The sequence below is a fragment of the Chrysochloris asiatica genome, unplaced genomic scaffold (assembly GCF_000296735.1).
Source record: "Chrysochloris asiatica unplaced genomic scaffold, ChrAsi1.0 scaffold00105, whole genome shotgun sequence".
Lineage (NCBI taxonomy): Eukaryota > Metazoa > Chordata > Mammalia > Afrosoricida > Chrysochloridae > Chrysochloris > Chrysochloris asiatica.
The window spans coordinates 9567193-9582690 of record NW_006408623.1 but is presented as its reverse complement, the minus strand read 5'-3'; the positions used below and the strand labels follow the sequence as shown (position 1 = coordinate 9582690).

Below are 15498 nucleotides of genomic sequence, written 5' to 3'. Positions count from 1 at the left end.
GCAGGGACAACTGGACGGTGCGGTGGTGTGTAGGGAACATCTGGACGGTGTGGTGGTGTGCAGGGACAACTGGACGGTGCGGTGGTGTGTAGGGACAACTGGACGGTGCGGTGGTGTGCAGGGACAACTGGACGTGCGGTGGTGTGCAGGGACAACTGGACAGTGGTGTGGTGTGTAGGGAACATCTGGACAGTGCGGTGGTATGCAGGGACAACTGGATGGTGCAGTGGTGTGTAGGGAACATCTAGACAGTGAAGTGGTGTGTAGGGAACATCTGGACGGTGAAGTGGTGTGTAGGGACAACCGGACGGTGCAGTGGTGTGTAGGGAACATCTGGATGGTGCGGTGGTGTGTAGGGACAACTGGACGGTGCAGTGGTGTCTAGGGAACATCTGGACGGTGTGGTGGTGTGTAGGGACAACTGGACGGTGTGGTGGTGTGTAGGGAACATCTGGACGGTGCAATGGTGTGTAGGGAACATCTGGAAGGTGTGGTGGTGTGTCGTGACATACATGGTGATTGATCAGGACAGTATGGTGGTGTGTCAGGATAGACATGCTTGTATCAATCAATGGAAAAGAATGAAGAGTCTGGAGGTGAACCCTGACGTTTGTGGCTGGTTGACTTTCGACAAGTGCGCCAAGGCAATTCAGTGGGGAAAGGGTCATCTTTTCAATAAATGGTGTTGGGCAAGAAAGATTAATTTAGATCCTTACCTCCCACCATATACAACAATAATCTCAAAATGGGTCAGAGGCCTAATGTATGAGCAAAAACTGTAAAAGTTCTCACAGAAAACAGTAGGAAAGCTTCATGGGATTGGACTAGGCAGAGCCCAGCCCTGTGGTAGTGAACAGCCTTGTACACTCGAGCTTGCCCCAGGCGCCTCCACCTTCCATATCCACAGAGTTCAGTAGACTCCATGGGACTCTTCGTAGAGGGTGTGACTCATACCACCCGAACATTAGATTCTCCTTGGCTTTAATGGTCACCTGGGACTCTAAGAAGGAGGAAGCCTTCCAGAACTACATTTTGGAGAAACTGCTGACATGTGGATTTCTTATTTTAGCACAAATTAGAAATATTTTTAAGACAAAACAAACAGTTGCTCCAAAGTCATCTTCAACTCCTGGTGGCCAGTGTAGAATTGGGTTCCATAGGTTTTCCATGGCTATAAGAAGTCAATTCCCTCAGGATGGCCTTGAGCTGCCCGCCTTCCAAGGGAGCAACGAGCCATTTGGACACGAGCCCAAATTAGACAGAGGGAGGAGAAGCGGGGTCCTGGAACCTTCTGCCTTTACTAGTCTTGAGACTCTAGAGCCCTCACAACCCACAGTGCATTGTGCTAGAACACAGGCCAAGGGGGAAGCAGAGAGGCATGGCACCTGGCCCACACCGCCCACCGTGTGCAGCGCCCACGTACGTACCAGCCTGCGGATCTCGCGCTCGCACTCCTTCTTGATCCTGGTGATCTCCTCCTGGTGCAGGTGGTACACACTCCGGATCTCGGCCGCCTTGACCTTGTCCGCCTGGATGACGATCGTGAGCGCCTCCTCCACCTGCTTCTTGGCGCCCTTGAGTTCCGAGATCTCCTGCTGCATTTTAATCTTCTCCACCTCAAAGCCCTTCTTGGCCTCCTCCTTGGCTTCGCAGAAGAGCACAGTCTTGACCTTGTCCGGGGCTCCGTCACGCAGGGCGTTGAGCAGGGCCTGCAATCGCTGGTTCTCGTTGTCCTTGATCTTGATGACCCGCAGTAGCTCGGCCTCGTGCTGCCGCAGCAAAGCCTCCCGCACAGCCTGCAGCTCCTTCATCTTCTCCTCGTGCAGCTTGCTCTTCAGCTCCGTGACCAGGACGGCGTTCTTGTGCTGTTCATGCTCCCGCGCCTGCCGGATCTCCTGGGTCTTCTCCCGCTCCACCCGGCTGACCTGGAACACAGATAGAAGATCAGCCTGGGGAGCCACCCCACCTCTGCGGGCGGAACCTGCAAGCACATGTGGGGAAGACGGTTTTGCTTTGGGGCATCCATCCGAGAATTTCCCTGAAAATGTCCATCACGAATGGATAGCAGACCTTATGGGTGAAGAACAAAGCTGTGCCTTGTGGGGGTTCCACGGAGAATGCGTGTCGTGAAAGCGTTACCACCTCCGGACTCAAGGTCCTGGACACACAGGTCCACAACGATCTGTTCTGCACGAGAAAGTCACCCAGAAGACAGTGAAACCATGACCTCTGGAGGACACGCCCTGTGGGGAGCAGACCCCTTAGGCTGTGTTCTCTAGTTGGAGACCCTCCAGCCAGCCCCTACCCACCTCTTCTCTCCCAAACAATACAGGTGCAGGTGCTGTGCTTACATCCTGTGGCATTCCGGGCAAAAATAAAGGAAACCCATCTCAGTAGCTAAGCTGTCTGTGTCGGGGACAGAGAAATCTTGTAAAGTGCTGTCAAGTCGGTTCCAACTCACAGCAACCCTGTACAGCATTTGTGAGGAGTGGCTGGTGGGTTTGAACCACCAACCTGGTGGTTAGCAGTCCAGTGCTGATCTTACAGCACCACACCAAGACTCCAAGTTGTCTGTCTGTCTGAGTGATATCTAAATCTAGGCACTGGAAACACAGACATAATTTGACTCAATGTTTTGTTTCCTTCTAGATGCTTTTCAAACAATGTCAGAGCCTAAATTGCTACCCTGCCCGCAACCTGGCCCATGGAATGAAAGACCGGTTGGATTCCAGACCTACTCTGGAAGTTTGAAGGGGAAGGTCACTGTGGGCCTTCAGGAGGTGTTCCTGTGGCCACTCCACATTCAGACCTCTCTCTGCCTCCCTGAGCTCCTGGTCCTGCCATCCTACTGACCACACACATTCACACACACACACACATACACACACACACACGACAGGACTAACGACCTAAACATGATGTGGGAACAGCCTTTCTGACCAGCTCTTCAGAGGCAGACTCCATCAGAGAAGACAGATCCGTTTGATGTCTTCAGAGCCCACGCTGTCGACTCCTACTGCGTGCTCCCCTATGTGCCTGCTACAGGTGGGCTGATCTCTGCCACCTCCTCGCAGCACTGGGCATGTCCACAGTTCATGACCAGCCTCTTCTGGCCTCTACCTGCCACTCCATAGAGCACACAAACATGCTCAGGAGCATGCTAGCACCAAGACAACACTCTGACCCGGGGCAGGTGCGTGTGGTCCCATGCCACGGGCTTCATTGGCCAAGAAAGGGACTCTACCTTTGGGGTCCATGAGTCTTTAAAAAGGACAAACAGGCCTCTGAGTTGCCCAGCCATGTGGACAAGCAACAAGCGAAGCAGCAGGTGGACAGCTGAGCCCTTGAAGTTGATAATTTGGGAGTTTTCAAACTAGCCCTTTGGCCTCTCTCATCCCCAGAGGATGCCTGAGAACTAATCAATGGCTCCTGCAGTTATTGGAGAAACATAAAGATTACAGGACACAAAAGGATTCCACAGGAAAAGTTCAGAAAAACGAAAACACCAAAAATAAATAATAGGACATTCAATGTCCAGATCAAATACCATACAAGTTATGCTAAAAATATATATATAGAGAGAGAAGCAGCAGAAAACAGCTCTCCACACAGCACTGTGGTCCTGCAGCTGTGCGCCATTGAGTCGGTTCTGACTCACAGTGACCTCATATGGGGCTTCTGAGGAGCAGCTGGTGGGTTTGAACTGCTGACTTTGTGGTTCACAGTCCAGTGTTGATCCCACAGTGCCACACCTGACTAGAACGTAGACATGTGCTAAGTTGGGTTAGTTAATAAAATTAAAATAAATAAAGTACATACAATAAAATATAAAACCCCACAAAGTACATGAGATGAAGTCTCATAATCCTTGCTTCTAAACCACGGGCTGCCAAAAGAACCAACAGATCTGTCTTGGAAGAAGTGCAGCCAGAGTGCTCCTTGGAGACCAAGATGGCCAAGCTTCGTCTCTCATACTTTGGACATATTGTCAGGAGGGACCAGTCACTGGAGAAGGATAACATGTTTGGTAAGGTGGAGGGTCAGAGAAAAAGAGGACGACCCCCCAACAAGACGGATTGGCCAAGTGGCAGCATCGATGGACTCCAGCGTGGCGACAGTAGTGAGGTTGGCCCAGGATCGGGCAGTGTTTCACTCTGCTGTGCATAAGGTCGCTATGAGTCAGTACCGACTCAATGGCACCTAACAACAACAACAACAACAAGGAGCATTCTGGCTGCACTTCTTCCAAGATACATTCGCTTATTCTTCTGGTCTATTAATATTCTTTGCCAACACCATACTGAAAATGGGCACATTCTTTCTGCTCTTCCTCAGTCATTGTCCAGCTTTCAGAAGCACATGAAGCAACAGAAAACACCAGGGCTTGTGTCAGGTACACCTTAGTCCTCAAAGTCCCATCTTCGCTCTTGAACACTTCAAAGAAGGCTTTTGCAGCAGCTTTGCCCGATGCAGTATGTTGTTTGATTTCTTGACTGCTGCTTCCATGAGGGTTGAGTGTGGATCCAAGTAAAATGAAACCCTTAACAACTTGAATTCTTTCTCCTTTTATTGGCCCTGCTGTGCGGGTTTTTTTGTTTTCTTTGCACTGAGTTGTATAGAACCCATACTGAAGGCTGTAGTCTTCAATCCTCAAGCACTTCAAATTCTCTTTGCTTTTGGCAAACAAGGTTGTATCATCTTCATATCACAGGTTGATAATGAGTCTTCCTCCAATCCTGATGCCATGTTCTTCTTCATATGATCCAGTTTCTCAGATTATTTGCTCAGCATACAGACTGAATAAGAATGGAGAAAGAATACAACCCTGGCGCACACCTTTCCTGATTTTAATCCATTCACTGTCTCCTTATTCTGTTTGAACAACTGTTTCTTGGTCTATGTACAGGTTCAGCATGCCAACAATGAAGTGTTCTGGAATCCTCACTCTTTGCAATGTTATCCATAATTTGTTATCATCCACACAGTCACAAGTGTTTGCATAGTCAATAAAACACAAACAAGCACTTTTTCTGGTATTCTCTGCTTTCAGCCAAGATCTGACATCAGCGATGATGTCATTTGTTTCACATCCTCTTCTCAACCCTGCTTGAATTTCTGGCAGCTTTTTGTCTTCAGCAAGATTTTATTTGCATGTGATATTGAAATTATTCAATTATTTTTGCATTCTGTTGGGTCACCTTTCTAAGGAATGGGTATGAATACGTATCTCTTCCAATCAGTCAGGAGAAAGATGAAGCTTTCTGCTCCAGTAAAGATACACAACCTCAGAAACCTTACACAGGGTCACTATGAGTCAGAACTGACGTGAAAATACTTCACAACAAGGAACAACAACTTCCAATTGGTTGGCACAGATGAGTGAGGCTCTCCAGTGCTGCACCGGTATGTTGAAAGAGCTCCATTGTATTCTGTTCACTCCTGGAGCCTTGGTTTTTCCCCAATGCCTTCAGTGCAGTTTAAAGTTTGTCCTTCTTGGCCATAGGCTACTTCTTGAAATGGTTCAACACTGACCAATTCTTCTTGGCACAGTATCTCTGTGTATTCCTTCCATCTTCTGGTGTTTTCTGTATTGTTCAATATTTGGCCCATATGATCTTTCATTATTAGAACTTGAGGCCTGGACTTTTTCTTCAGTTCTTTCAGCTTGAGAAATGCCGAGTGTGTTCTTTCCTTTTGGTTTTTGAACTCCAGGTCTTTGCACATTTCTTTATAATACTTGCTTGACTTTAGATGATCTTATTCAAAAAAATAAAGAGAAGGTAAAAAGGAAAACAGCTTAGTTATCTAGAGATGCTATGGAAAGAAATACCACAAACGAATGGTTTTAACAAATAGAAATGGATTCGGTCACAGTTTAGGAGATTAGAAGTCCAAAGTCAGAGTGTCGGCTCGGGGGGAAGGCTCTTTCTTGCCTCCTTTCCGCATCTGCAGGTCCAGCGTTCCCTGAAGAGTTCCATGAGTCTTAGCATCAACCTTCCCCTGGATCTAGGACGCGCTCCGCTCTTGGACCGTCTTGTGTGATGTTAACAGACCCCTCTTTCTTTGCTCACTTTTTTCTCCTCTGTCTCTTGTATGACAAGAAGGTGTTGCAGGCCTTATCTTACAACAGATCATTTCAGTTGGTTGGCGGCTCACAGTAGATCTCATCCTATTACACCTGATTGTGGTGAATCAACGACACCCTAATTCCTAAACCACACCCTAATTCCTAAACCACACCCTAATTAATTCCTAAACTACACCCAAATTCCTAAACCACACCCGAATTCCTAAACCACTGAGAATCCTGGCCCAGCCAGGCTGGCACAAAACCTTAACTGTTGTTGTTGTTGTTAAGTGCCATTATGTAGGTTCCAACTCGTAGCAACCCTGTATAGAGTTTCCAAGGAGTGGCTGCTGGGTTTGAACCACCAACCTTGCAGTTAGCATTCCAGTGCTTATCTTAAAGCACCACGCCATAATTCAAGAAAACTTTCCTACAGTAAGAAAAAATATATACCCAAACTGAAGATATTTATTGAAAGGACTCACCGTGTACCTCATAAAATGACCTAGAACAACCAAACATATTCCAGTAACTTAAAAAAAAAAAAAAAAAGGTTTGCGGATCAAGGAAAAAGAGCGCATTCCTTAATTATCTGAGGCTTCTATAACAGAAATACTACAAGTGGATGGCTTCAACAAACGTAGTCTCTCACACTGGTGGCGCAGTGGGTTAAGCACTTGGATGTTAGTCAAACGAACCCACCAGCGGCTCCAAGGAGAAAGCCGAGGCAGTGTGCTTTTGTGCCATGCCACAGGAAACCAAGAATCAGTCCTCAAGTGGGGGCTGCTAAGAAAACGCTTACCTCCCATGGCATTTTGTATTTTCTTGAAATAAATTCCTTTCCCAAGTATCTTTCCTGCTAGTGGGTCATGGAGTCTTGGTGAAACCTACGTGTGAGTTCTCACTGGAAGTCATTCTAGAAAAGAGATGTGGAAAGCGGCTATCTTCCCATCAGTGGGGGGGAGAGGGGAGGCGGGCTCCACTCCAGAAGCACGTGATTAACATTTTGGCGGGAACCCAATACGGGTCTCTAAGAGAGGGAACCAACTGGTTGGCACTTAACCACAATTCCTAGTCATCTTGTTTCCTCAGAGATTTACATCAGTGCCTCAAATTAAAAAGCAAAAAGTTTTGGCCTTGGAGGAGACGCAGTGCCTGGGAACCTGGAGACTGAAACTGTATCCCAGTGAGGAGACTTGGATGTGACTGGGATTTGGGGGTTTGGTGTCAATGCTCCTTGTTGTCTACTGCTGCCCCTCTCAGCCCCACATACTAAGGGTTCTGTAAGCAAAAATAGGGAGGAAAAGAACCCAACTGAACAAAAGGATGAGCTGGGGAAAGTGACTATGTTCTCTTTAGGGTTATTACATGACTAGGACCAGATGGAATGGTCTGGAAGTCTGATGTCAGGATTAGAAAGTCTGCAGCTCATGGGAGCAGCCCTGGTGGCACAGTGGGTAAAGCACTTGGATGTTAGTCAAACGACCCCACCAGCGGCTCCAAGGAGAAAGCCGAGGCAGTGTGCTTTTGTAAAGACTGCAGCTTGGAGACGCTGTTGGTGCTGTGATGGGCCAGTCCCACCCTGCCCTATAGCGACTGTGAGTTGGAATCCACTGACATCAGTGGGTTTAAGGTTCGCATACAATTGAGCATGTCCCCCACAGGAAGTCCAGGGGAGAAGAGGAGGCCGCAGGCCTGTGCACACTCGTCCTGAGAGGGGCTCTGGGACAGGGGGCTGGCCTGAAGGACACTGTCCCCAGGGGGCCTGCTCTCTGTGCCTTTGGGGTTTTGAAGAGGGTGTGCTGTCAGGAGGCAGTGGTCTCAGCCCGGAGGACATGGTGCCTAGACGAGGAAGGGTCGTTCACACCGGAGGGTGCTGGGAGGCGCACACAGCATCGCGCTGCGCTGTGGCGGGAACTGAGCGGACAGGGACTCTGAACCCGAGCAGCGCTGTGCTCAGCTCCGTTCACTAGGAGGCACTTCCCTGCGCTGCTTTCACCAGGCAGAGCTGATATTTCACCGTCTTCTCTTCTCATCCTTCATCTGAAAGATGGGGATTGGTGTGTGTGTGTGTGTGTGTGTGGCAAGGGCAGCGCCGTCCCGGGAGCCTAAGTGCCAAGTCAAAGGGGGTGCGCGTGGGCGCCCCACATGCCCCTACCTCCAGTCAGCTCCCCGAGCCAAGTTGCACTAAGACACCACGAACTTTCTAGAAGAAATCGTCCCTATGGGAGAAGAGTCGGCTGGTCTGCTGGCGGGGGTATGGGGCCCCGAGATTACGGAGCCCCTTCCTCCCGGCAGAGGCTGCCAGGGCGCCCATCCGCACTTCACGCCCGCGCCGCAGACCCTCATCTGTGATGGGATACTGAGTTCTGACGGGAAGGGGTGGCCGGAGCTAAACCCGCTCTGGTCCTGGTCCGAGCCCCGCGGTAGTGCCCATTCACTTGCCATTGGGGGCAATGATCATACCGCTCACCCGGAGTTCCCGCTGCCAGGCCGCCTGCTCCTGAACATCTGGACTGGTCCTGGCCCTGTGCCCCCTGGACCCCCTGTAGACCCCTGGCTAGGAGAGGCCCGGCCCAGCGGAGGAGTCAGAGTGGGGTGGGGGCCCACCTTGCTTTTCTCCTGCTGCAGCTCGATCTGGATGTCCGTGAGCTTGGCCCGCAGTTCCTCGTTGGCGGCCTGCAATGCCGCAAGTGCCTCGGCCTTGTCCCCCCGCGTCCGCCCGCTGGCCCCCTTCTTGGACATGGTGAGGCTGGTCAGCCAGAGGAGATGCCTGGGGTGTGCTGCGCCTGTCAGGTGGCCTGGGCCAACTCAGCTACATCTTCTCACTCACCTAGAGGGAAAGCACAGGGGGTAAGGGTCCCACCTCTCACTACCCAGCCCGCCTGAGCTCCTAGCCAGGTCACCACGGTCGCCCACCTCTCACTACCCAGCCCGCCTGAGCTCCCACCTCTCTCCACCCACCACCCGATGCATGTCTGCTAGGTCACATCACGTTCAGTAAATGTTCACTCTTTCCACCTCCACCGCAAAGATGGGTGTGAAACAACTTCCCAGAAGACACCTCGATGATACTTCCCTGAGGTCCCCCCACAGAGACCCTCAGACCCTATCCAGCCCTGCAGGGTCCCCCACAGACCCTCAGATCCCCCAGGCCCTCAGTGTTCCAAAGACCCTCAGACCCTACTCAAGAACCCACGGCCCCCCACAGACCCTCAGGGTCCCACAACCCTGAGACCCAAGGAGGAGCATTATGCCCTAGTCCCCAGCAGTCCAAGCACACCCCGTGTCATGTTGAAGGCTTCATGTACCCCGATCCCATGACCATTGGTGGGGGCGATGGGGGGCAAGGCTCTGGGCCACCCAGGTCTGTCTGCACCCACACAGAACTGGGTCTCCTGCAGGTTTTCTACAGCCTCTGAGGAGATTGTGGCAGGAAGAGAAAGGAGGCTTCTGCCTGCCCCTGGGGCCTGGTCACATGCTCAGGGCCTTAGCCGAGGCACCAACAGGTCTGCAGTCCGGCGGGCTATGTTCAGGAGCAGGGCAGACGCAGAGAGCTGGACGGGCGTGCACTCCAAGGACAGTGGCTTCCCCAGCCCACTCCCAGCTGCTCATGATAACAGGGGTCCCAGGTCAGACAGAGGACTCAGTGTTAGACTATTAGCCTAGAGATTGACAGTTCAAACCCACCCAGAGGCGTCTCAGAAGAAAGCGGTTCTACCTGCAGGAGCCATGCTCTTCTGCACAGAGGGAGTCACCATGAGCCAGAGCCGACTTGGTGACAACTCACAACCACTGCAGGACCTGGTGCATTTAAGGCTGTGTCTGTCTGCCCCCCACCCCAGGCTCTCTACTGTGTTCTGTCACTGAACGGTGTCCATTCAGCTCGAGAGAGTGTCAGGAGAGGGTGCTGGGGGCGGGGACCCTGCAGGGTCGGGGAGCTGAGAGGGGCCCACAAGCACAGCCTCACTGAGTGTCCTGAGACCACCAGTGCTTGGTGCCTCCGATCTGTTGAGCAGAATCTGGCCGCTGTAAAAGTTCCCAGGGCTGGGTGATGAGCTTACATAGGACTTGTGATCTGAGCATTTCTCCAGCAGGCGGGCCACCTTTCCCCTCCCCACGATGGGAGGCAGTACATCAATAGTCTAGATTGCCCACTTTTCCTTTCGGGGTCTCCAAGGAAGCAATAAATATCACTTACCCATTGCACGGTGCCCACAGTGCCGGCCTCGTGGCGCTTTATGGGGGAGGCTTTGACGAGTTGGAAGCAGTTTTATAATTGATGAGCGGGTATTGTCGTGGTAGACCGCACTGTGGGCACGTCAGGCTCACTGGGAATGAGGAAGCAGCCCCTCCCCTGGTCCCCTGTTTACTGGATGTGCGGTCTTTGGCTCAGGCCTGGGCACGCCCACATGAGTGGAAGAGCTACGTAAGTCACAGAAAGCGGTAAGAATGCACCAGCTTTCTCAGGGGTCCCTGTAACTCACGCCCACCCTGGGCTGTCCAAGGGCTGTGGCTTGATAAAGCTGACCCCTTGGGATTGCCCCTGGGTGCCATACTGTGTCTGTAGCAAAGGCTGACCTCATGGAGGTTTTGGTCCTGACCACTTCAACAGAGGTCCAAGTGGCTGTGGGAGGTGGTGGGGGTAATGCATCCCAGAGGGTCAGCAGCACCCAATAAATGGGAGACCTACCTGGGCATGCCGGAAATTCAAGCCAAATTCAGAAGGGGGCATGGAACTAGGGATATGATTGTTGATGTCAGATGGATCTTGGCTGAAAGCAGAGATCACAAGAAACATGCTTACCTGTGTTTCATTGACTGTAAAGGCATTAGTCTGTGTGGATTGTAGCAAATTATGGGTAATATTTCAAAGCAAGAGAATTCTAGGACACTTCATAATGCCCACACAGAACCTGTACCCAGACTAGCCTGAATACGTGTGGTGGCAGGACACAACCCTGATGCCCACCTTGCCGAGTTAAGCCATGCAGTAGCCCCTTGTTCTGTCTCAGCGCCTGCCTCTTGGTCTAGTCCACAACTGGTGTTAGCGCTGTTCGGTCTGATGACATTGGGTCTTTCGAGTGCCTCTTTCCACAGGTGTAGTTGGTTTGATTCCTGAGCATTCCATCTGTATGTTGTTGAAAAACGTTATTTGCATTGAGTAAGTTGTTGGTTTTGAAAAAATTCTGCCATGCTATCTCCAGTGTCATTTTCCAGCTTTGCTTCTGATTTTTCGATTCTGATCACCAGTAATTATCAATGTTTTAGAAACTTCAGACTGCAGAAGTTGGAAAAACTTCAATGTCTCCATCTTTGACGTTAGTGATTGGAACGTAAATTTGAGTTAACGGATCTTCCTTGTAGGGTTATAGATCTCCTGTAACTAACAGCAGTGTCTGGAGCTCTGGTAGTGTAGTGGTTACAAATCAGGCTGACAACCTCAAGGGCAGCAGTTCGAAACTACCAGCTGTTCTGTGGGAGAAAGATGAGGCTTTCTGCTCCTGTAAAGATTTTCAGCCTCAGAAACCCTGTACAGGGTCACTATGAGTCGGAACCGACTCCACGGCACATAATTACCCACAGATCCTGAAATGTTCTTTTTGGCATTGAATAAGATGCCATTTGTCTTCAACTTGTCATTCCAGCATAGTAAACCATATCATTGATTCAAAATGGCTAATACCTGTACATTTCAACTCACTTTTGTTGTTGGTGCCGTCAAGTTGGTACCCACTCATAGCGACCCTATGCACAACAGAATGAAACACTGCCCAGTCCTGCGCCAACCTCACAATCGTTGCTACGCTTGAGCCCACTGCTGCTGTCACTGTGCCACTCCATCTCATTGGTGGTCTTCCTCTTTTTCACTGACCCTCCACTTTACCAAAACATGATGTCTTTCTCCAAGGACTGGTCCCTCCTGATACTATGTCCGAAGTATGAGAGACGAAGTCTGGCCATTCTGGCCTCCAGGGGGCGCTCTGGCTGCACTTCTTCAATACACAGTAGTTTGTTCTTCTGGTGATCTAGGATATTTTTTTTTAACATTTTGCTCCAACGCCATAATTCAAAGCAACAATTCTTCTATGGTTTTCTTTACTCATTGTCCAACTTTCATATGGATATGAGGTCACTGAAAATACCATGGTTTGGGTCAGGCACACCTTAGTCCTCAGATTGATCTCTTTGTCCTTGAACACTCTAAAGAGGCCTCGTGCAGCAGATGCGCCCAGTGCAGTAGGTCATTTGATTTCTTGACTACTGCTTCCATGAGTGCTGATGGTTGATCTGAGCAAAATGAAGTCTTTGACAACTTCAGTCTTTTCTCCACTTATCATTTATTAGTTCAGTGGTAAGGATTTTTGTTTTCTTTGCATTAAGGGGCAACTCGTACTGGAGACTGTGGTCTTTGATCTTCATCAGTAAGTATTTGAAGTCCTCTTCGCTTTCAGCAAGCAAGGTTGTATTATTTGTATACCACAGGTTGTTAGTGAGTTTTCCTCCAATCCTGATGCCATGTTTTTCTTTAAGTAATCTAGTTTCTCAAATTATTTGCTCAGCAAACAAACATCATAAATATGGTGAAAGAATATACCCAGGTGCGCAATTTTCCTAATTTTAAACCATTCAGTGTTCCCTTGTTCAGTTCAACCAACTGCCTCTTGGTTCTATGTACAGGTTCTCATGTGCACAATTAAGTGTTCAGAATACTCATTCTCAGCAATGTTGTCCACAGCTTGTCATGATCCACACAATCAAAAGCCTTTGTGTAGTCAATAAAGCACAGGCAAACAGCTTCCTGGTATTCTCTGCTTTCAGCCAAGATCCATTTGACGTCAGCAATTATAGCTCTCATTCCAGATCCTCATCTGAATCCTGCTTGAACCTCTGGAAGTTCCCTGTCAATGTACTGATACAGCCATTTTTGAATGATCTACAGAAAGAACCCAGACATTTTTCAGCAGGTTAAACAGCTGTGGTGCCCCAAACTGTGAGGTTAGGGTTACCACTCAGCAACAAAAGATAGTCTCTCAGTGGTATTTCATACAACTGCATTTGAATCTGTTTTAAGGCAAGATGCTGCACCTCAGTGAAAGGGTTTGAACTCATTTCTCTGGAACTTAGAACCACAGAGACGGCTCACCCATCCATGAAAATGACAGCATGCTGGCCTTGGTTCCGTAGACAAGCAATAATCAACGTTTTCGGATTTATAGGCAACAATACAAATCTATTGAGATCACTGCAAAGATCCTAATCACTTTTCGGAAATCCACTTGTGAACTGAAGCAGCATGGTCTTCGTCACCGTTGTACAAGCTCCCAGCAGGCCTCGTATGGAAACAGTAGCTGGTTCCGGGGTGCTACCTGGCAGCCCTGAGCCCCCTCCTCTCCTCAGGGACTGCACAGGCCACACCAGGGGAGGGCCTCCTGGTCCAGACTCTGACCCCCAGTGCTTCCCTAATCGAATCTGTACATTTTCCCACCAATCCTACAGAATAATGTAATAAATAAATAGTGCCCTTAATGTAAAATTGTTTTTCTTGCCTGAAAGCATTATATCACAATATATATTGTATCTACAAAATACAAACACATGGAAATTTGCATTTTTTCCTGTGGCCTTCGGTCTCTGAAGTTAAAAATGTCTTCTAGATTGAGTTATCACTGTAATTATTAGAGAGACCCCACTGCCTCAAACAGCACAAATAAACTATCAAATCCTGATCAATTATTAAACAGAAGAGCACAGTATCACTGGCAATGTGTCCCTGAATAAGCATGTGCTGGTGGTCCAGGTGCCTCACAGCCACTGAACTGAAACATAGGGTTTCAAGGCCTGATAACATTTGGGTGTGTTTCTGTGTTCTTGTCAATGTCCTGGCCTGACCCACTGTGGGTGTGACGTGGGGTCACCACCCAGCTCATACGGACCTCTCAGAAGCCTGAGCTGAGGATGAGGCTCAGCCTCCAACCTCAGAGTCAAAAATCAGAGAACCCAGATGGGGGCAGGCTGCAATTCAGAAATCAGAGAACCCAGATGGGGGGCAGGCTGCAATTCAGAAATCAGAGAACCCAGATGGGGGGCAGGCTGCAATTCAGAAATCAGAGAACCCAGATGGGGGCAGGCTGCAATTCAGAAATCAGCCTGGGAACTAGTGAGATTCCGAATCAGTTCTACCCACACTGTGGCCCAGATGAAACAACAAACAGTGGACAGCTAGATAGATAATTGATAGGAAAGAAGGAAGGAAAATGGATGATTAATGGCTGTCTGGCTGTCTGTCTCGATAAGCAGATAGAAGACCAATAGGAAGAAAGGGCGATGAAAGATGAATGGATGGCTAGATAGATAGGAATAGATGAATAGATGATAAATAACAGGAGACAGATGATGAATGGAGAGATGGATAGATAAATGGAGGTATAGATGGAGGGAGAGATGCAGGGACAGATGGAGGAGAGATGGAGGGAGAGATGCAGGGACAGATGGAGGAGAGATGGAGGGACAGATGGAGGGAGAGATGCAGGGAGAGATGGAAGGAGAGACGCAGGGAGAGATGGAAGGAGAGATGCAGGGAGAGATGGAAGGAGAGATGCAGGGAGAGATGGAAGGAGAGATGCAGGGAGAGATGGATGCAGTCTACCCGGCTCTCCTTCCTGAAGATGTTGTTGTTTTTGTTGTGTGCCATCAATTTGGTTCTGACTCAGAGCAACTCTGTACAGGGTTTCCAAGAGCAACTGGTGGCTTTGAACTGTCAATCTTGAGATGAGTAGTCCAGTGCTTATCCTACATTGCCACACATCTCAAATTACAGTTACTCTCCCTGAATCTCCTGGAAGTTCAGCTGATGACTGGATGAAGATTTATCCACTTCAAAGGGAATTCTTTGGTTTATTACTGAAAATCAATCATCAGGCATGTCGTTTTGCCCATAAGTTCTAATTAACAAGATGTCACGTGGCCCAATTAGGACCACTCTGTGTCTGTCTTAGATATGCAGCCTCCATGCCTGTGGACTCTATGTGTCAGTAAAGAGAAACTGCAGAAAGCCAACTAGAAGGACCTTAACCACGTATAGAAATACAAATGACCAAGAACAAGCAAGGGGACCTTGAAGATGAAGATGAAATTGGAGGACTTCTGGTAGTCCACAAACCAGAATCTTTAAAAAGGTGCTGCAGTGAAGACAGGGGTGCGGGACAAGGACAGGGGGACAGGAGAAGGATAGAGGTGCTGGAAGGGGACCGAGATATTAGGACAAGGACAGATGGACAGGAGAAGGGCAGGCTGGAGCATTGGGAAGCACACGGCACAGCACAAACACGTGATTACCACCATGTGACACTGCCATGCCCTGCTCTTTTAAATAAAGGATACTATCTGGTCATCCTCAAGGGATAATATACCTTGCCTCCTACCTCATA

At 49.3% G+C, this 15498-nt stretch overlaps 1 protein-coding gene across 4 annotated transcripts in view; it reads right to left on the bottom strand.

Annotated features, from left to right (window-relative positions):
* The window catches only part of JAKMIP3 (Janus kinase and microtubule interacting protein 3), a 57746-nt gene extending 48934 nt beyond the window's left edge, over nucleotides 1-8812 (bottom strand). For all 4 annotated transcript variants that reach the window (XM_006867445.1, XM_006867446.1, XM_006867447.1 and 1 more), the window contains exons 1-2: nucleotides 8678-8812; nucleotides 1428-1925 (exon numbers count right to left, since the gene is read on the bottom strand). In XM_006867445.1, coding sequence (XP_006867507.1) covers nucleotides 1428-1925; nucleotides 8678-8812 — 633 coding nt within the window. The remainder of the gene's footprint in view (nucleotides 1-1427; nucleotides 1926-8677) is intronic.
* Between the last annotated feature and the right edge of the window lie 6686 nt (nucleotides 8813-15498).